Source organism: Bufo bufo, chromosome 10, assembly GCF_905171765.1.
Source record: "Bufo bufo chromosome 10, aBufBuf1.1, whole genome shotgun sequence".
Classification (NCBI taxonomy): Eukaryota; Metazoa; Chordata; class Amphibia; order Anura; family Bufonidae; genus Bufo; species Bufo bufo.
In genome coordinates, this window is record NC_053398.1 from 35,285,988 (window position 1) to 35,309,077 (window position 23,090).

Consider the following 23,090-nt stretch of genomic DNA (forward strand, 5'->3'; position numbering starts at 1 on the left):
TCAGAGTCACCATCTGCAGTGGATATGACGAGTGCTGCAACTTTGTTGCACCTGGAGTGCACTTGGTAAGAAATTGTGTTCCAATTGAGGACTACCTTAATAAATCTTCACTTGTCGGCTGTGTGGTGGAGACAGAAGTGTGAAGGGGTAGGTCGGCCTCTAGTGAATGGAATCCTGCACGGCACGCTCCGCATTGTTTGGGTTCCCATAGTCACTGTAGCCTGGTTATTCATGTTTCCACATTGTGTGGAGGCATCCGGTGTCCACGAGCCTTTCCTCATCGCCCGGTCACTGACTACTTGCTGTTGGAACAATGTCTCCAGGGATTCATGGTAGTTCAGGAGGAAGCTGTGACCCTCTAAACTTCTACTGCACCAATCATAACACCTCATATGGTGAGTGAAGAATAATAATTGACATTTTCAAAAATTGCTTTACGTCTGTTTTGCCTTTGATATTTATATTATATCATGTTTTTCCCTTACGTTTAGCTTGTCCTGACAGACATGCTAAACATGTCCGGGGGGCTCCATCATCCCTATGTGTGTGTGTAGATGTATCATTCCTGGGTAAAGAGGACCTACACCGGAAGAGGAATTTAGTATATAAGTTCCAAGACTTCTTCTTGAGTGAGACACTGACTTGAGGTGTCACCTGAAAGGGAATGTGTCATCAGAAAATGACCTGTTATCAAGTTATTACGTTAAACGTAATTTAAATCTTTTTTGGTGATATTATTTTTAAAGGGCACATCAGCAGACTTGTGCCTATGACACTGGCTGACCTGTTACATGTGCACTTGGCAGCTGAAGACATCTGTGTTGGTCCAATGTTCATATGTGTTCACATTGCTGAGAAAAATTAAGTTTTAATATATGCAAACAAGCTTCTAGGAGCAACGGGGGCGTTGCCCTTACACCTAGAGACTCTTCTCTCTCTGTATCTACTTTGATTGACAGGACCAGACAGTGCAAACGTCATCATGCCTGGCCCTGTCAATCAAAGTAGAGAGGGCGCAGCAGTTGCAGAGAGAGCACAGACTCTAAGAGTAAAGGCAACGCCCCTGTTGCTCCTAGAAGCTCATTTGCAAATATTAAAACATCCTATTTCTCAGTAATGCAGACACATAGGAACATGATGCCTTCAGCTGCCAAGCGCACATGTAACAGGTCAGCCAGTGTCATAGGGACAGATCTGCTGACAGATGCCCTTCACTCTTGCATGTCAATATTACCATATATTTGTGAACAAAAAAATCTTAAAATCCTGCAGTTTACACACTGCCACTAAGTCTAATAATAGGGACCACTTCTAGGTCTGTACAGATCACTTTTCATCAGTCATGTCATTATCATCACAGGCAGGATTACAATGTCGCCTATCTATAAATATCACTGGATCCACCATTCACAATAGGTGATATCATAGCTTATCTACTCCCTCCTGACCTCTGCACAGGTCACAGAGCATGGCTAGAAAACTCTACCATAGAAGTCAATGAGGTCCCTTCCTGACCATTGTGTATATGGCCCATAGGCTGTAAAACATATATCTAAATGCTGTTAACAGCACAGGCAAGATGGCCGCCCCTGTAATAGAATTAGAAAAAAATATAAATCTTGGAAAATTAAAACAGATTAGAAACAAAAGAATGTTTCCTTTCCATCATCCTCAATAGTAGGAAGAGGGAGATGTCTACGCCGGGCATGCATCATTCTTAGGGACTCCTCTCATCCTGCCAATAAGCTCTTCCAGCTCTTTCCTTCCAGAAGGAGCTACAGGACCCTTCAGACTAAAACCAGCAGGTTCAGGAACAGTTTCCTCCCCACAGCTGTCACCCTACTGAACTCAGTCCCCCGCTGAACCTGCTCATCCATACTCACTTAACCCTCTACACTCCTCCTCCCTCCATCCCTTCCTATGACCATGATCATGACTGTCATTCATTCTCAACATTCACGGTATGTTCACATTGGTTACTGCTATAGTTGGGACACTGTCATAGCATAAGTCTCTGCTATAGTACGTACTTACACCACATTGTTCACTATCACAGTCTGTCATAGCATTCTGCAGATCTGTTTACTATACATCTGTAAATTTGTATATACGTAGCGCATCTGTATAACTTGTTCATAGTACATCCGTGTATTCGCAGTCTGTATAGCAGGGATCAGCAACCTCCGGCACTCCAGCTGCTGTGAAACTACAACTCCCAGCATGCAAACATACTCAGCTGTTCTCACAACTCCCATAGAAGTGAATGGAGCACTCTGGGAGTTGTAGTTTCAGAACATCTGGAGTGCTGGAGGTTGCTGATCCCTGCTGTATAGCAATAGAACAGTTTATCTGTATATCTGTATACATCAGTACATCTGTATATTTGTCCACAGTACATCTGTATATTTGCTCTCTATATAGCAATATAAACACCTGTATACTTAACTTATTTGTACATAATCTGTACATAACTATTCCTACTTTCTACACTATCCTTATCTGTATATAACTTGTTTTTATTGCACTGCTGCCCTTTGCACTTCTGATTAGATGCAAACTGTATTTCGTTACCCTGTATTTATACATGTGTAATGCCAATAAAGTTGAATCAAATCTTTGAAAAATTCAAAATATAACTCAGCTCGTCCTCATAGCAGTTGCTGTGCCAGCTACCCTGGATGCCCATGTTCCTATAGGCAGCAAAAAAAAATAATAAAAAATCTATTCTTTTTCTGGTCTTCAATGTCATGCAGGTCGCCCGGACTTTCCTGCTGCCAGCGTCTTGCGCTCTGGCACTCATTCCCATCGCAGCACCGGCTACCAATCCAACTTTCGACCAGTTGTGTACTATTCCCCCAACCTGGACCGAAAGGATAACCCGTACATGGGGTGAGCTCTCCATTTCATATTCCACCTATAATTGTGATTGATAAATGATTAGTTTGATCATTGAAACTATACTTCACCACAAGGCCTCATGAACATGACCGTGTCTGTATTTCGTTCTGCAAACCACGAATTAGCAAAATTCGTATACCTTCCATGTGCATTCCGCCTTTTTCTCACTCCCATCAATAGAAACAGCTATGCTCATCTGTAATTCAGACAAGAACAGGACATGTTCTATAATTTGAGGAATGGCCACATCCGCAAAAAAATATGGATGTGTGCATGGCTCCATAGAAGTGAATGGGTCAATGTGATATCCTCAAAAAATGCAGATAGCACACAAATGAAAAATTCCTAACGAATCATCTTTCTTCTCTTCCTCTGCATCAGACTGATCCTGCGGAACAATTACACATCAATCACTAACAGAGACTTCACTCCTCATCAACATGTGACAGGTGCCGAGCCGTTACCCCATGCACTTTACTCCCCACAAAGCGGATACATTAACAGCAGCGAAGTTACCAACACCAAGTCTAAAGCTGTGAGTAATGAGAAACGGTGGCATACTTACTGTATGTGTTACAGCAGTCGGTAGGGAAGACACACACTGTGAGCCCTAACTGGAACCCTGCCTACTTGCAGTGCAAGCCCTAGGTGGCAAGTCCGCAACTGGTCGACGTTCCCTACCCTACTAAGGTGCAAGACAGACGAAACACATAGAGAAAACCAGACAAAAGCAGGAATGGGTCAGAACCAGCAGGATGATATAGTACCAAATCGAGAGACAGAGGGTAGTCAAATAACCAACCTGAGATCAGAATCAGATGGGAGACCCAATACCGAAAACACGAGGCAGAGAGTGGTCAAAAGCAAGCCAAGGTCAATAATATGAGCAATCCAAACACACAGACAAAACTGGAACCGGGAGCACAGCTAGGGAGTCACAGACTGGAATAAGGCCAGAAAGGGGTTTAAATAGAGCACCGAGTCCCAGGATCAGAACCTGATAGGCATTAGAACACAGCACACAGGTATAGATCAGCTGAGCAATCAGCCCACTGTTAGTCTCCTCCAGCACACGCCCCCTGTGGGGAGAAAGAGCATTGCATCCTGCTGCTAAGGACGCTGGCGCATCACCAGGGGCGTGTCCCAGCAGTGTGTCTCACCCGGCGCGGCCGCACTGAAGCCAGAGACTGCAGAGCTGGAGCACAGGCAGGTAAGTTTGTGACAGTATGATTGTAAATTCTGAGATCCGGGAATAAAATAGGCTTGACACAGCTTAGGTGCATAAAATGTTTATTAAAATATGCTAAAATACATACAAAAGATAAAGGTAAAGTAAGTAACAGTCACCAAAGCTGTGAACAAATGGGGCCCGGCTGACGCCCATATGATACAAAGAGAGTGATGGTAGCAAGACACATCTTACCCTGATGACATCTTGGAGCTCTTTGTTACAGTCTTGGGTGTTTTCTAGCTTCCTGCCCCCTCCTAAATGTCTTCAGTGTGCAGTACACATGGACAGTTACTTTAGACCAGGGGTGAGTTACAGAAATTGCGCTTCAATTAAAAAAATCTAGAGCGCTGTATTTTTGCAGCACAAATGGCAGCTGCACTATATATATTACATATAGTACAGGCGCCATTTTTACCACATATAGCAGTCTAATCTTTAAGTTGAGAATGTTATATAGTTAGTTCTTTATTTGGCATTAATGGCAGCCAAGCTAAACCTAGGGGTGTCTATAGAGGGGTTCACCCAGTTTTTACTCTCCCTGCCACTGTCTCTGCCTTTGTCCCTTTCTCAGCTTCAGATCTGCCCCCCACCTCCATCAGCCTCCTATCAGCCCCCCAGCCTTCATTCGCCTTAGATCAGACCCTCATGAGACCCTAACCATCCTTAAATCAGCCCCCCAGCCTCAGATCACACCCCTATCAGACCTCCCAACCTCAGATCAGACCACCATCAGACCCTTCCTAGCCTCAGATCAGACCCCCAATAGGCCCCCAGCCTCAGATCAGACCCCCAGCCTCAGATCACACCCCCAGCCTCAGATCACACCCCCAGCCTCAGATCACACCCCTATCAGACCTCCCAACCTCAGATCAGACCCTTCCTAGCCTCAGATCAGACCCCCAATAGGCCCCCAGCCTCAGATCAGACCCCCAGCCTCAGATCAGACCCCCAGCCTCAGATCACACCCCCAGCCTGTTCACACCCCCATCAGACCTCCCAACCTCAGATCAGACCACCATCAGACCCTTCCTAGCCTCAGATCAGACCCCCAATTGGCCCCCAGCCTCAGATCAGACCCCCAGTCTCAGATCAGACCCCCCCAGCCTCAGATCAGACCCTCCCCACCCTCCATTAGCCTCAGATCAGACATTTAAAATAAAAAAATATATAAACGTACCTCTCCAGCTCCGAACGGCACTGCCAGTTGGCAGATTCACTCACCCTCCCTGGTCTTCTTTCCCCTGTGCTCCAGGTCATAGTGCCCGTCTACTTGCACTACGGGGCAGGAAGAAGACCAGGGAAGGTGAGTACAGCCAGCGCTATTCTCATCTTCCTGTGGATCCCACATGCTAATGACCACTTCCATAATGGAAGCGGTCATTAGCATTTTCACAGGGGGGGGGGGGCCACATGAAATGGTCCCACAGGCCGCATACGGCCCGCTGGCCGGAGGTTCCCCACCCGTGCTTTAGACCTCATGAACATGGCCTGGTACCTGGTACCACTAACCAACTACAATTCAAGGAATTCAAGGGAAAGAACCACTAACAATAACCTTACTGCACAGGTAATGCTAATCTATTTACTGTATCTATTAAAGGGGTTCTCCAAAATGTTTCTGTATTCTTTATGACAGGTAAAGTCAGTTCATTTTGACACTCGGGATCATGGTTCTGAAGTCATACCTGGTATCCTACCACAACATCGACCACTGCTGCTTGCGCCCCAAGCAAAGGGATCTCCTGACATGGAGAACTTCCAACATGTGAGTCAATATCAAGGGTAGTCATTCATTGCTCTATCACTTAACAAACTGTTACGTTTGTTGGAAAGTTCTACTGTTAACTGAAGAATTACAGCCTTCCACAATAAAAGGGATTGTCCGTGATTAGAAAATAGTATATTTTTTCCATTTTCTAGAAACAGTGGCCCAGATATCCATAGACTTTATATTGCAGCTCTACCCAATTTACTTGCTGATCTCAGGGTGGCGGAAAGTGTTTCATTTGTCTATAGTGCCTCCACAGGGTAATTGAGGCATTACACTATTCTTATTGAAATCAATGGACTGACTATGCAATGCTGTGTCCTCCAGAGCTACTCTGTGTCTGGACTGATAGATAAAAGCACTGAAGGGGTCCCCCTCCCTAATATCTCAAAATTTAATAAAAGGGTAATAAGCAGACTTACACATTTCAGGTATGAAGACAGTCCTTAGAGTAGGATTTCTTTGGGACCAATTAACAGAGCAAATAGGGTGTTGTCTCCTTCACCAAAGTTCTCGAGTGCCATTCTCTACCCTGAAGCTGTTTCTAATACGAGAGCCTGGTCCTCTTAACTTGAATAGGGGTCAGCTGCAATGCTAATATGTCAGATACTGCAGTGTGATGAAGGTTCTGCTAATCAGTGGGGGCCCTGGAGGTTTGACCCCAGTAATTACACATGGATGGCCTATCCTAAGTATCTACATCTGCTTTTTTTTCCATAATGAATTAATCATATTGTCATAGGGTCCATCCTTCATGTCTACAGAGTACAAAACCAGGTTCACACCAAAGGCAACTCATCACCCAGGTGAGACCCCCCACCTATATGACATTTCTAGTAGAAATTCAGAAAAATGAGCAGTTGTCTTATGAATTAAAATTTTCACTGTCAATATCTTGGATTGCCTTGCCCCTGTACCTTGTAATTTGACAAGTCACTTACTAAGGCCTCTTGCACACGGCCGTTGTGGGTCCGTTCCGTGCATTGGGGACCGCAATTTGCCAGGAAACGTCTGTGCGGCGGCCGGGACGGATCGAGATCCATTCAACTTGAATGGGTCCGTGATCCTTCCGCACCGCAAAAAAATAGAACAAGTTCTATTTTTTTGCGGTGCGGAGGCACAGACAGAAACACTACGAAAGCACTCCGTAGTGGTTCCGTGGGCTTCCGATCCGTGCTTCCGTTCCGCATCCCCGTGATTGCGGACCCATGCAAGTGAATGGGTCCGCATCCATGATGCGGAGTGCACACGGGTCGGTGCCCGTGTATTACGGACCAGCCGTATGTGGACCGCAATACGGCCACGGGCACACAATGTTCGTGTGCAAGAGGCCTAAGGATGAGGACAGTAGGTGACCATGCAGTTATATGGGAAAATTGGGAGGATTGTGGTCATTTCCCAACATGTTGTGGCGCCTCTTCCTAGGGAAAGACCAATAATTGACACCAATAATCAAGAAAGGGGATGGTAACAATCTGAGTAGAGGTCCTCTTCTCCATGAACCCCACTGCATTTGCATTGTAACTCTGTTGGTATGCTTTATCAACGTCTTTCTTTACAGGCCTATCCCAAAGAGCAAAAATTGGAGAAATGGAAAATTCTGGATTCACGGAAGGATCAAATTTGGAACCCATAAACCATGATCCTTTTTCACAGCATCGTGTGCCGGTAAAACTATTAAAATGAAAATACGACATAAAATGCAGTTGAAATGGAAACATTCATTGTATATAACATGTTGTATGCCGTTTTTATGAGAATTCAGACTGGCAGAACTGGTTCCTTTTCAACACAATGGCTATCCCAGAATGTGTAGGCCAGGCAGTTTCCTTGTCCTTTGCTTTGCTTTCTTATAATTTTATTCCCCACACTGATGATTGATGTTCATATGTGTTTGCATGTCATAGAAGGGGTACCACCGTTTGATGGGACACAGCATTACCAAGACAGATTTTCTACCAGCTTCCATCTTGCAGGTAAACAGTAGACTGGACATCCCAGTGGAGTTCATAGAAAAAGGCAGTACCATAGCGAAAATCATAATGGGGCTGTCCATTATAGGACCATGTTTTCCACCCAGGACAGAACAATATGGGGTTCTTACCCCTTTGTGTGACCCTTGAGCCAATTCCTCACCCCTTCTTTGAAAGCGATGATGTTTCCACTGCATGGGTAGAAAATCAGGGCTGTGCCCCCTCTCTGCAAAGGCCCTATACTAGCTGCATGGTCTTCCTCTTTGCTACGTATGCCCTTGGTCCTTCATAGTTTCTTCGTGTGAGGACTACATCAGTTCAATAGAAAGAAAAAAAACATCTTTTTTCTCCTGCATAACAGGGTAGAGAGCCATTACCAGCTTTGGCCAGAAACTCCGACAGAGACAGTGGTTTCTCCAGAGAACTAGATCAAGTTCTTCGTACCAATGTAAGACTTATTCATTCAGTTTTGTATCCCTCAATCACCGCTGTCATCTCCAACAGGATTTTCTCTTTGCTTGTGTTGACAATTAAAACATAGGGTCCATTGAACGACTGCCGACCCAGTGATAAAGATAAGAACAATGATGACCTTTTGGGCAGGATGTTTGTTGGGAAGAAGGTGAGTAGATGGAAAGTTTGTAAACAGGCAAATAATGTGTTTAGGATCATAGATTATAATATACGACTTCCATGTTTTTCTTTTAGGAGGCATCTGGGTTCAGTAAGAATAATCTCACCTATGTACAGTCAGAGAAGGAGCCCCCACAACAATATATGACCAACTACAACCTAAGGTGGTGTATCTAGACCAACCTCATCATTAATCACATTTCTATTCCATTTTGGTAAAATATTAATTAGAGCTTCTTCTATTACTAGACATAGGGAAATCAATTTGGCAAATTTGATTTACCCATCTCAAAGATTTGTGCATCATGCTTGGGTATCAATCCTTTAACAGATGTTCCACTGATTGTTCGGGCTCACTTTCTACCATGTATTACATCACACATAGGATTGTTCAGGAGTCAGAATCACTGGTGGTCTAGGGTGATGAAGGGGATAAATGGATAGGGATATAATATTTCAGATCACAGCGTACCAAGGGTCCAATCTATGAATGGATGGGTAGTTTGCATGTCTGTCCACTCCCATAGAAGTGAATGCAGTGGACTGACATGCACGCTACCGTTCCATTCAGAGACGGGACTCGAGGAACTACAATGATCCAACATTTATCACCAATTCTGTGGATAGGCAATAAGAAACTTTCATCAGATAACCCCTTCAATATTGATAACCATTCTCCATGATGTTTAAGGATGGTGATCAATATATATATATATATATATATATATATAATTCCTAGAGATTTAGGGTGGTTTGTGGTTAACACTTGAAGGGGTTTTCCAGGATTTTGGAATGGGTTATTGGTATCTGATCGGTGGGAGTCCGACATCCAAGACTCCCGCCTATCAGCTGTTTGAGAAGGCACCAAGGCTCGCAGTAGTGCCACAGCCTTCTCTCTGCTCACCAAGCACAGCGCATTACATTGTATAGTGGTTGTGCTTGGTATTGCAGCACAGCCCCATTCCTTCAATGAGACTGAGCTGCGCCTAGGTCATGTGACCAATGAACATGATGTCACCTGGCCTAGGCAAAGCAGTAAGAAGGCTGTGGTGCTACTGTGAATGCCTGTGCTTTCTCAAACATCTGATCGGCAGGGACCCCCACTAATCAAAAAATGATGACCTATGCAGGAAAAGGGATCATCAGTTAAAATATCTCGGAAAACCTCTTTATTATGACATAGTCGTATGATTATATTGCTGTTTATTATAGAGCTAGTGAAAGGATCCATGGTGATGGTGGCCAGGAATGTGTATTTATAATTTGCTTAGTATTAACGTGTGAAACCTCCACCCATGTCTTCCCATGGTGCTGGGCTCATAGACCACCGCTTGCCCATACTGTGCATCCAACTATTTTTTAAAGAAGACAAAGAGGCATATTCCAGAGCACTCTCTTGGCATAGTCCAACCCATGCTGCAATATTGAGAGATTTAGTGTGAAACTGTATGGGAGAAAACCACAGAAATAAGATAATAATGCACTTAGTAAAGTAGATGCAAGCATTATATATGGACAAAGTCCTCACTCTGATATGATAATATCTGAGACACTTAGTCAATATATTTTGATCAAAACACATCTAAGCCCGCCTACCAAGCGCCAAGGTGGTCTCAGGTCAGGCGGGCCCTACGCTAAACCTACCTAAGCCATTGGGCTTCTATGTTCAGGAGCGCAGACCCCGCACATATGGTGTGCTGCTCCTAGTCACCTCCATGTGCATGAAGCAACCAATGGGAGGAGGAGTAAGCACACCTATATGTACCACCTAATAAAGGCGCTCTATTGGATAGGAAGGGCAAAAGTGCAGAGGAATGCTACTCCCAAGATAAAATAGGTGCGCATTCACACTTGAAGGTGCCACTCCCTCAAGCAAATACTACAGACAAAAAAATCCACAGAAAAAAACTAAGATAAAAACATCCTGCACAATATGATATACAAATGTGCGGATGTCCCTGTCTATATTATTAAAAAAAAACACAGAAATAAGATAATAATGCACTTAGTAAAGTAGATGCAAGCATTATATATGGACAAAGTCCTCACTCTGATATGATAATATCTGAGACACTTAGTCAATATATTTTGATCAAAACACATCTAAGCCCGCCTACCAAGCGCCAAGGTGGTCTCAGGTCAGGCGGGCCCTACGCTAAACCTACCTAAGCCAGGATTTTTTTGTCTGTAGTATTTGCTTGAGGGAGTGGCACCTTCAAGTGTGAATGCGCACCTATTTTATCTTGGGAGTAGCATTCCTCTGCACTTTTGCCCTTCCTATCCAATAGAGCGCCTTGATTAGGTGGTACATATGGGTGTGCTTACTCCTCCTCCCATTGGTTGCTTCATGCACATGGAGGTGACTAGGAGCAGCACACCATATGTGCGGCGTCTGCGCTCCTGAACATAGAAGCCCAATGGCTTAGGTAGGTTTAGCGTAGGACCCACCTGACCTGAGACCACCTTGGCGCTTGGTAGGCGGGCTCAGATGTGTTTTGATCAAAATATATTGACTAAGTGTCTCAGATATTATCATATCAGAGTGAGGACTTTGTCCATATATAATACTTGCATCTACTTTACTAAGTGCATTATTATCTTATTTCAGTGGTTTTCCTTAATAATATGGCCAGGGACATCCACACATTTGTATATCATATCGTGCAGGATGTTTTTATCTTAGTTTTTTCTGTGGATTTTTTTGATACTGTATGGGGTTGCACATGGCAACGGCTGCTCATCCTATAGATCCTACAATCCTACAGATTCTATATGTAACCGTGACTGCCTAATCCTAGGTTCTATGATCGTGTACCCAATGGTAGAGACAGAGAAGGATGGACACGTGGTGGGATCCAGAAACAACTGCACAGTGGCTTCTCTGTCAATAATGAAGGGCATATAACCAGCATCTAGCAGGTGAGGAGGTTGAAGGTACTTTTCATTATCTTGGCGTTGACTTCAGTGCTTTCTACTGCATACGACATACTGTATCTACTGGAAAAAATATCTATTGTTTTGTTTAATTTGCAGGTTTCAAGGAAGATTCTGAGCAACTCAAACCTCTAGAGAGATGAAAATGTCTTACCTATAACACAACCTAAAGCTAAAATTAAATATCTCAGCACCATAGCTCATATTCTGTACTCCTGCAGTTTTTGAACATCAAATGTTCTTATGATAGAGGTCAAACTTTATGTCAATGGCACTTTTTGTTGAAAGGTATCATCTATGTCCAGTGGAGACATTTGTCATCTATCTGAGCAGCCAAAGGGGCTCAATGATCACTGAAACCTATACAACCAATTTATATACAACTTATATAACCAAAGCAGCTTTGGAAATAATGTTAAAGGAGTTGTATAACACCCGGCACCCCCGTCGATCAGCCGTATGAGGAGACGGTGAGCGCAGTGCGCACGTGCCGTCTCCGTACTTACTTCCTGTCCACTGCTCCCGTCTATGGTCTTTGCCATAGACATACAGCTCCAGAGCAAAGGTAAAACATGGATTCAAATTTACCACTAACATGAAGTATAATGTGTTACAAAAAAACTAACTCAGAATTGGTTTGATAAGTAAAAGCGTTCCAAAGGTATCACCACATGAAATGACACGTCAGATTTCCAATATTTGGCCTGGTAGTTAAGGTGAAAAATGTCTCGGCCCTGAAGGGATTAATGGTGCACACTCTGATTGGGTCACTGTCACTAGTGGGGTACCACAGGGGTCAGTATTGGGGGGTCACTGTCACTAGTGGGGTACCACAGGGGTCAGTATTGGAGGGGTCACTGTCACTAGTGGGGTACCACAGGGGTCAGTATTGGGGGGTCACTAGTGGGGTACCACAGGGGTCAGTATTGGGGGGGTCACTGTCACTAGTGGGGTACCACAGGGGTCAGTATTGGGGGGGGTCACTGTCACTAGTGGGGTACCACAGGGGTCAGTATTGGGGGGTCACTGTCACTAGTGGGTTACACAGGGGTCAGTATAAGGCTCTTTTCTCTTCAATATATTTATTAATGATCTTGCAGAAGGGTTGCACAGTTAAATATCAATCTTTGCAGATGACACTAAACTGTGTAAAGTGATTAACACAAAAGAGGACAGTATTGCTGTAATCGTACTGACGAAGAGAGGAAAGTTATATTATTTGTGCTATAAAGTGAATCTCATAAAATTTACAATGTAAAAAGACAGTGACGGTATTGCTGATATTTTTTCATTTTCCTCCCAAAAAGTGTGTGTACCCTAATATGGTGCATTAAAAACTACAACTTTTACTCTTTATTTGTGTAGCACTAACGTATTCCGCTTTTCTGTACAATTAGGGGTTCATGTACGAACAGAGTCATAAATTACGTAGCAACAAACAAGTCAACAATTAGCAGAAGAGGAATGAGGGCCTTGTTCACAAGTGCCACACACTGAGAGAAGTATCAGGTTTAGACAAATTAGTAGACAAGAAAAAACCACAAGGGAGGAAATGTATCAAAACCGGTGTAAAGGAAAACTGCCTTAATTGTCCAAAACAATCAATCAGATTCCACTGTTCATTTTCCCAAGGAGCTCTGAAAAAAGAAAAGTGGACTCTGATTGGCTGCTATGGACAACTAAGTCAGTTTTCCTTTAAAGAAAAAAAAGAAAAAGCATCTGAAGCTTGTTTCGCTCAACTCCAGTGCTAAGCATGGTGCCTTTTCCCATGTGTGCATGCATAGCACATAGACTGTATTCATCCTTTCCCCCTTACGGTTTGGGTTTTGTATGCAGTGGCGGTGCAACGCTTAGCCGATACATTTTGTCACTTCCGGGAGGCTGTGGGGACATTCACTCATACCGCGCATGTGCTGGGAACTGCCAGCGCATCACAAGAAGCTAGACTATGTCTTCCGCAGTCTTCAAATGTTGGGTGAGCTCTGCCAGCAAGGTATGTAAAATAGTAAAGGGCATGAGGAGTCTCTTCCCATGTAAACTTCTGTTATATACTGCAGTAAGAAGAAATGCTTTAGATTAGGGATTATGTCTCGTTGCTGTTTCTAAAGTGTTCAGTACTTCTGATGTCCGTCTATATCAGAAGCTTCGCTCCCTATTTGTGGCTGCTGTTTTTATGTGCATTATTTCTAATTGCTATATGTTTTCTTTGGCCACAAATGTCTATCTCAAGACTGTGCCAGAAAGAGGAAAGGCTAATCAAGGCAGACTTTGTAACCAATGATGATTGTTCCTATGATGTCTGTTTGCAGTGCGTCTTTCCTCACCGTTCAGCACAAATATAGCCTGAAGACTTCTTATCCTGGTTTAAAGAAGAGATGGAAAAAGTCTTTGATTAAGTAGTATCTGCGCAGAAATCCAGAAGACCTAGAAAAGAATGTGTCTTCACCTCCAGATTATATCATCGTCGAATGATGCTTCTACTTCTGAAGGGCAAATCATTTCTGAAGATTCCGATTTAGACTATTCAGACAAGCTTTTTCCATTACGTGAAAAGAAGCTGCTTAAAGCAGTAAAACCAAAAGGTGGAGTGAGACAAGACGTTTAGCACAAACCTAAATGTAACAGGCTTTTTTATTTTCCACCTACAATTGAAAAAGGTATTCCCGGGCATCCCCTGCTACAAGAGTGGTTAAAGCACAATTGAGACCAGAGAAATGGCATGATCCAGGAGCGAGATTTAAATACACCTACAGGCTGGATTATATCAAGACTAGGAATCATCACCCAAAGTTAATCTGACTTTCCAAAAAAGCAGTCTTTCCTACTGAAGCTCTTTCCCGTTTAAAAGACCCTATGAACAGAAAAATCTTATGTTGCCTCTGTTACAGTCTCTAAGGCAGCATGTTCCACAGGGCCAGTGCTTTGAATCTGGTTGAGCCAGCTCACGCAGTACTTACAAGACAGAGTCCCCAGAGCAGAAATGCTCTCCAATTTGCTGCTCCTAAAGTCAGCCTCTGAATTTTTATGTGACGCTCCTTTGGATTCCATGAAGTTCTCATCAAGATCCATGGAACTCACTAATGCAGCCTGGCGGGCATTATGGATCAAGCAGGGGCCAGGAGACATTCTATCAAAGAAGCATTTCTGCAGCCTTCCATTTCAGCCAGCTTCCCTTTATTGACCACAGTTAGAGAAAATCCTAGAATCCCTACGTAAAGAAAAAGGGGAAAGAAAAATCTCCAGCAACCAAGAAAAGGACCCCTTAGTATCAGTCCTTTCTTTTCCAAAGAAGATCTCTCAGGTTTAAACGAGATTTCAGAAGATGTAAAGCTAGAAATAAGAATACCTCCTTCAAAAAGAAGAATGACAACAGGAAACAGAACTATCAACACCAGGCCAACAGAAAAAGTGGGAGCCAGACTTCGTTTCCATATCAATGGTCACAAACATCTGCAGATGCCTGGGTTACCAGTACAATAAATCAAGGTTACAGTTTAGAATTTGAAAAAAATTTCTCCAAATTTTTTATCAATTCAAGCCAAAATCCAGTAGGTTATCTGGTTCACGAATTTGTAGAAAAGTGAGTGCTAGAACCAGTTTCTGAACAGGAAAAAGGAAAAGCAGTATATTCAAAAGGTCTTTTCCATTCCCAAACCTGGAAGCAAATGAAGATTGATCATAGACCTCATCTTTCAAAACAAATTCTCCGTCAAACCTTGCTGAACAGAAGAATTTTTTTTTTTTAACAAAAAGGAGATTTTTGTATAACTTACCAGTAAAATCTCTTTCTCGCTCTTCATTGGGGGACACAGGAACCGTGGGTATAGCTATGACCTCTAGGAGGCATTGACACTAGTAAAAAGCTGTTAGCTTCTCCCCTGGCAGCTATACCCCCTCCAGCCTGGAGAGAGAGCTTCAGTTTGTGTACATGCAGTAGGAGAAGCAAGCCAACCAAAGAAAAAAACATGGAACACCAACCATGCCAAAACCCCAACGGGGTTCTAACCAGAAACAGCCACAGCTGTGGTTGAACAAAAATACTGGGTGGGTGCTGTGTCCCCCAATGAAGAGCGAGAAAGAGATTTTACTGGTAAGTTATACAAAAATCTCCTTTTCTCGCCCATATTCATTGGGGGACACAGGAACTGTGGGACGTCCAAAAGCAGTCCACGGGAGGGAAAAACCACAGACCCATGGAAGCAAAAGTACCTGCAGGCATCAGCGAAATTGCTGCTTGCAAAACAGAGTGGCCTAAGGCAGCAGCTGCCGAAGTATGCACCTGGTAAAATCTTGCAAATGTGTGTAAGGAGGACAAGTAGCCGCCCTACACGACAGTACAGCCAAAGCGTGATTCCTCCGAGCCCAAGATGCGCCCACCGCTCTGGTGGAGTAAGCCGTGACACCTAAGGTCGGAACCCTGCCTCGGGCGCGGTATGCTTCAGCAATTGTAGACCAAATTCAGTGTGCGATTACCACCTTGGAAGCCGCCATTCCCTGTCGAGGACCCTCCGGAATTACAAAAAGAGACCACCTTTGAAAGAAAAGAAGGGACAGGCCGGCGAACCACCTTGTCCCTATGAATAACCAGGAAGGGTTCTCTGCAGAGAGCGCTGCCAACTCAGACACCGTCTGATGAAAGTGATAGCAACCAGAAAAAACTACCTTCCAGGACAGGAGTCGGAGAGAATCTCCCGCAAGGGCTCCAGGAGAAACCTGGAGCGTTGAGAGGACTAAATTCAGGTCCCAAGGCGGTAAAAGAGGACAGTACGAAGGAACCGTTTGTGCCACTCCCTGAAGAAAGGTCCTTACAGGCCCCAGGGGGGGCCAGAGGGCGCTGGAAAAGGATAGAAAGCACCGACACCTGACCCTTCAAGAACTAAGGGCCAGACTAAGGTCCAACCCTGATTGTAGAAAGGACAGGATCGTGGGGAGAGAAAAAACGAAGTGGCGGAACATTTTTCGGCTTCCACAGAAACCCAGGAAGGACCTCCAGGTCCTGAATAGATCCTGGATGATTTAGGCTTACGGATGACATCCGTCGAAAAACCTCCGCCGGGTCCGGAACTCTGGAATAGAAGGCCACAAAGGAATACCCTGTGCAAATGCTGATGCAACAAGGCGTTTAGTAACTGTGCCAAAACTCCGCCAGAGGAGGGAGTCAAACAAGGGGAGCCACAACTGTATCGCTAGCCCATACCCCAGCGGAGGAGGGGGCACACCGCAGAGGCCACCAATTCAGTGCTAGAAGAATCCGCCACCTGACGAAGGAGCTGTGCAGTAAGAACCATAGTATGCAGTGGTAACGCAAATACCACTCCCCCAGAAGGAGGCGTGAGGCTATCCCGTAGAAGCCATGGCACCATATTGCCCCAGTTAAGTAGAGATAGCCTTAAACACTTTACCATGGAAGGGCTCTGAACAGGAGCAACAGCAAGCTAGCGTCAGGGCAAAACCCCCAGCTAAGGGGGATTACAGAGTCAGTGGACACTCGACTCACTGGAATGTACTCCCCATTTTTTCGCAATGGCGAATGCACTACGTATTGATGAGGACCATATCATGACTGACTGGTACCGAGGAGGCCCATGGAGATGAGTGGTTCTCCCACAAGTGTTGCTAGGCAAATCCTCTTAGAAGACAGAGGATGTCACAACCCCAAAATGCTTAGGTATTCCCCTGTAAGCGGATCACTTGTGGAAGGGGGAAATGCAACAGGAAGCACGGTAATGGGAGAAGGCAAATGCATACAGCAGGTACAGAACCCAGTGGAGATGCGATGCCGCCACCTACCGAATGGGGAAATCATACGTCCGGCACTGAAACCAGTGTAATTGTACTTAGTCCACCTACGGCAGGGGACAATATACACTGCTCAAAAAAATAAAGGGAACACAAAAATAACACATCCTAGATCTGAATTAATTAAATATTCTTCTGAAATACTTTGTTCTTTACATAGTTGAATGTGCTGACAACAAAATCACACAAAAAAAAAAATGGAAATCCAATTTTTCAACCCATGGAGGTCTGGATTTGGAGTCACACTCAAAATTAAAGTGGAAAAACACACTACAGGCTGATCCAACTTTGATGTAATGTCCTTAAAACAAGTCAAAATGAGGCTCAGTAGTGTGTGTGGCCTCCACGTGCCTGTATGACCTCCCTACAACGCCTGTGCATGCTCCTGATGAGGTGGCGGACGGTCTCCTGAGGGATCTCCTCCCAGACCTGGACTAAAGCATCTGCCAACTCCTGGACAGTCTGTGGTGCAACGTGACGTTGGTGGATAGAGCGAGACATGATGTCCCAGATGTGCTCAATTGGATTCAGGTCTGGGGAACGGACGGGCCAGTCCATAGCATCAATGCCTTCATCTTGCAGGAACTGCTGACACACTCCAGCCACATGAGGTCTAGCATTGTCTTGCATTAGGAGGAACCCAGGGCCAACCGCACCAGCATATGGTCTCACAAGGGGTCTGAGGATCTCATCTCGGTACCTAATGGCAGTCAGGCTACCTCTGGCGAGCACATGGAGGGCTGTGCGGCCCTCCAAAGAAATGCCACCCCACACCATTACTGACCCAATGCCAAACCGGTCATGCTGGAGGATGTTGCAGGCAGCAGAACGTTCTCCACGGCGTCTCCAGACTATGTCACGTCTGTCACATGTGCTCAGTGTGAACCTGCTTTCATCTGTGAAGAGCACAGGGCACCAGAGGCGAATTTGCCAATCTTGGTGTTCTCTGGCAAATGCCAAATGTCCTGCACGGTGTTGAGCTGTAAGCACAACCCCCACCTGTGGACGTCGGGCCCTCATATCACCCTCATGGAGTCTGTTTCTGACAGTTTGAGCAGACACATGCACATTTGTGGCCTGCTGGAGGTCATTTTGCAGGGCTCTGGCAGTGCTCCTCCTGTTCCTCCTTGCACAAAGGTGAAGGTAGCGGTCCTGCTGCTGGGTTGTTGCCCTCCTACGGCCTCCTCCACGTCTCCTGATGTACTGGCCTGTCTCCTGGTAGCGCCTCCATGCTCTGGACACTACGCTGACAGACACAGCAAACCTCCTTGCCACAGCTCGCATTGATGTGCCATCCTGGATAAGCTGCACTACCTGAGCCACTTGTGTGGGTTGTAGACTCCGTCTCATGCTACCACTAGAGTGAAAGCACTGCCAGCATTCAAAAGTGACCAAAACATCAGCCCGGAAGCATAGGAACTGAGAAGTGGTCTGTGATCACCACCTGCAGAACCACTCCTTTATTGGGGGTGTCTTGCTAATTGCCTATAATTTCCACCTGTTGTCTATCCCATTTGAACAACAGCATGTGAAATTGATTGTCACTCAGTGTTGCTTCCTAAGTGGACAGTTTGATTTCACAGAAGTGTGATTGACTTGGAGTTACATTGTGTTGTTTAAGTGTTCCCTTTATTTTTTTGAGCAGTGTATAAGGCAAGTACTGTAACAGTAGTAGTGCAATTACTCCGCCTATGGAAGGGGTAATGCATACAAAAACTGAACTGAATGCAACGGTAGAGAGATTACGCCGTTTATGGAAGGGCAATGCATATGCGATGTGCAGTTACTCCACCTAAGGAAGGGGTAATGCCTACGGTAACCACCGAACCGGCGATAATGCCATAACGGCACCTATGGAAGAGGCTAATGCATACGGTACGGACTGTACCTAGTGGAAATGTAATTCTGTCCCCTATGGAAGGGGAAACGCCTACGGGCGTCACTGAAAACAGCTCTCTAGCAGTTAGTTCACCTATAGAAGGAGGTAATGCCTAAGGTAGGTATTGTATGCAGCAGAGGTGCAAATACTCTACCTTATGAAAGGGGGTAATGCAAACGACAAGAACTGCTGGCTACTGTGGACGCAATCTTGGAAGATTGTAACGGATTCGCGTTAGAGCTCGAATGACCGATTCCCCTCCCCCCTCGGACCGAACTTCTTCAGAGATAGAAGGGTGCGTCTGAGCAGGACCCTTGGGGGTGCGCAGGTGACAGAGGAGAAATGTTCTGTTCTGGCCCGCTTTCGCGCAGTTCTACCTCTCAGAAACTGCCCGTGGCAGTTGTAGGCCACGCCGGTGGAGATATATCAACTAACGACCCAGAGGGTGGAGTGGGAATCTAGAGTTCCATCCACCGGATTGCTTAGGCAGAGCTGATCAACCAAACAACCCCGGAGGATGGAGTGGGAACTTCCAGAGGTTCTCCATTGGATAGTGCAGGTGGAGAATTATCAACCCGTAGGACGGATTGGGAATCCAGAGGTCCTGTACTGCAGTGAGCTGGAGAATTATCAACCAAACGGCACCGGAAGGCGGATTGGGAATCCAGAGGTCCTGTACTGGAGAACTTCCAACCACACGACCCAGAGGGTGGATTGGGAATACTTCAGCTGTCCTTCCCTGGATCTGCGCAGGTGGAGGAATATCAACCAATGACCCAGGAGGGCGGATTGGGAACTATGAGATGTCCTCCTTTGTCCGCTGTAGGACACGGACCCAGCCTGGTACCACAGAGACAGGGTGGTCCTGCGGTGATGAGGGGGGCCGTATGAACGCACAGCGTTAAGTGGGCAGAGAGGCTGGAAGGGGTTAACTGTGTTAACGTTAAGGCACTTTGCACTAGAGATAAGATCAGATAATCTGGTGCCGCATTTAGAGGTGGCTGGCCAGAAGGGGTTAAGCGGTCTTGAGGACCCATGGCGGGGCCTAGCGGCTTGTGGGAAAGGGAAGCGGGAAGAATTCGCTCCACAGCGCACCCCCACCCCCTGTCCAGAGATGTGATTAACCCCCTAAGTGCCTTGACATGAGCGGATCGCATATAGGGGAGTGGGGGGGCTCCTCCGCCCCCTTCCTTGCCTATCGACCGATGCATGGTCTAAGTTTTCACGCACGGCCGACCGGGATCTGTCGGTCAGCCGGAGCGCAGAGGGACCGAGAAAAGAGAGTGGCCGCTTGCACCCACCGGCCGGGGGAGGTCACCCCGGACTGGGAAGATCGTGGGCCGAAATTCCTTGTGGCGGCTGGCATCATACAGGTGTTAACCCTTCCGGAGCAGCGCTTGCTGGTGCCGGATCCCGAGAGGGTGGATGGTGGTAGCTGCGGGACCACCACGGAGTATGACCGTTGCCGGCCGAGTGAGCAGCGCCTGCAAGGATGTTATTAACCCCCTAAGTGGCCGCGTAGCCGACGGCCTAGAGGGGAAGTAAGAGGTGGTCCTGGTGCTACAACAACATAGTGTGGCACAGATCCGCTGCCACCTAATATCTGAGGGCCCTCAGATCCTGTCTGCTGTTCATACTTGGTTTGGAATCCATTCCTCAGTTTTCCTGGCAGAACCTTGTGAGGCCCCATTAACAGCAGCAAGTCTGCCCCATATCCTGGGGCAGAACCCCTCTAGTTTTTTAAATAAAGTCTTGTGTCCGTTTCCTGGTACCCAACCCTAGGAAACTATGGAGGGGGAAGAGGGATAAAACATACTTGCCTAATCGATTGGCTGGTAAAATATTCTTCTCACCAGCTTTCTCAGGATCTCCATACAACTCTCCGCCTATTACATCATGAAATCCTGATCAACTATGCAAAAATCTCACCTTTCCCAGCTCAAAGTTTACAGTTCCTGAGCTTCATCATAGATTCCATTCAGATAACAGTAACCTTATCCAAAGAAAGGAGACTGAAGATCCACAAGGGGGTACGTCTCCTAATAGCTCAATCAGTGACAGTCCATTTTGCAATGAGAATTCTGGGCCTTCTGATGTTGGCTATCGACGGAGTACCTTGGGCCAAGGCCCACATTCTTTCCCTCCAGCAAAACTTTCTTCCTTCATGGAAAAGGTCTCATCTACACCTGGACAAATCTCAGGCTCTGGTTATTCATGAAACAAGATCTCCAATGGTGGTTAGCCCTTTCACGTCTCCACAGGGGAAGGGGTTTTCTCCCTCATCCTCATAAGCTCCTCACAACAGATGTCTCCTATTAGGGTGCCCATGTAGATAATCAGTGGGTACAAAGGCAATGGTCAAACAAGGGCTAGTTGCTTTCCTCAAACATGTACGAATTTAGAGCAGTCAGATTGGCTTTAGCTCATTTCCAAACTCTTCTCCAAGACAACTCTGTTCTGGTCCAGTTGAACAATCTACCTACTGTATTCTACATCAACAAGCAAAGGGGTACCAGAAGCCCACAACTGGAAGCAGAGTACAGACTGCTGATCAAGTGGGCAGAACAGAACACCCGGGTCATTTCAATGCTACATATCACAGGAGTCCTCAAATCAGAAAGCGTATTTTCTCAGCAGAAATCAGATTCAACCATCAGAGTGGAGCCTGAACCATACGGTGGTACAAAAAATAAAAATGGGACCACCAGTTCTAGATGCCATGGCCTTGGTGACCAACAGGAAGGTGAAGAACTTCTGCTCCCTTTACCACTCTGATCAAGCAGTTGCCTCAGACAGCCTGTCAATCTGCTGGAAGGGGTATCTGGTATATGAAAAAAGGTGGTCAGTAAAGGGATATAGGAACAACCCCCTAGATACTGCTAAGGTACAAAAGTCAAGAAACTATAAGGGGCAGTATACTGAGATAAAAATATTATTTTAATGAAAACTGGGAGATAAAATGACAGCCCCACAGACAAACAACACGAAAAACCTATGCGCATACGCCAGGCGCACGTAATAGTGCCGCACCAGGCGAGTGAGTAAGGGTTAAAAGACAAACACACACATATATATATATATAGGTGACGGACACGACTGATGGTAACAGAAGGCGGGCAGAACAGTATGGAGACCAAATAAACTGGCCCTATTGCCTCCCTGCTTGTCCTAAGTCACCCTATAGACTGTGTCCTAAGGACGGGGTCCAAAAAGCCCCGCAAGGGGTGGCCCAGACAGGAACTCTCTCCCTGTTAAATGACCCTGGTCAGGCCCTAGCAGAGGGGAGAGTATCCGTCCGAAGGAATGGCATATACAGCAGAATACAAAAAAATGAGTAAAAATACCCCACTCAGTCACCCCAGAAAGGGAAAGGAGGGTGGGAAGATACTCATGTGTCCCGACGCGTTTCCTCACTGGATGCCCCAAGATTCATCAGGGGACACGGGGCAAGAATGGCAGTTATCCTATTCAGGCTGGATAGCCCAGGAGCAGGGAAATGGCCTGCGTAAATACTTCAGTCCTGGTGTGGCTGAGTCTAAGGATAACACAAAAGCAAAAACAAAACGCCAATGTAAGTCACATAACCTAAGCAGACCTCCATTTGACCACCCACAGGGGGGGGCGGGTTCAGGAGGAGAAGTACTCACGTGTATGGTTGGCAGCGGTCAGCATACAGCTATGTATCCACCTTCACAGCTAGGACCCAGGGTGGTGGTGTCCGCTGTGTTGGGGTGACCGGCAGCGAGTAGGGGCGACAAGCGCCCCTTTATAGAGGCCATGGGGCCCTGTTTAGCGTCCCATAATCACCGACGCCTCCCTATGATGTCAGAGGAGGCGTGTTGCGGCGAGACCATGCAATCGCACGGGCGTCCGTTCGCGCATGCGCACTCGGCGCCCATGCGTTCCAAAGGGCCCAGAGTGGAACGCAAAGCTGTGCTTCCCTACCATGTGACCGCCGCAGGACGCCGCCCACAA

At 46.0% G+C, this 23,090-nt stretch overlaps 1 protein-coding gene across 1 annotated transcript; it reads left to right on the plus strand.

Moving 5' to 3' along the window:
• The first annotated feature begins 255 nt into the window (after positions 1-255).
• Positions 256-12,127, plus strand: PPP1R32 (protein phosphatase 1 regulatory subunit 32). Its single transcript, XM_040409371.1, has 12 exons — positions 256-395; positions 2,754-2,889; positions 3,280-3,433; positions 5,766-5,894; positions 6,640-6,703; positions 7,459-7,565; positions 7,805-7,873; positions 8,232-8,318; positions 8,412-8,492; positions 8,579-8,667; positions 11,302-11,422; positions 11,537-12,127. Exons 1-11 carry the CDS (start codon positions 314-316, stop codon positions 11,417-11,419), a joined length of 1,116 nt encoding a protein of 371 aa, XP_040265305.1. The 5' UTR covers positions 256-313; the 3' UTR covers positions 11,420-11,422; positions 11,537-12,127.
• The last annotated feature ends 10,963 nt before the right edge of the window (positions 12,128-23,090 follow it).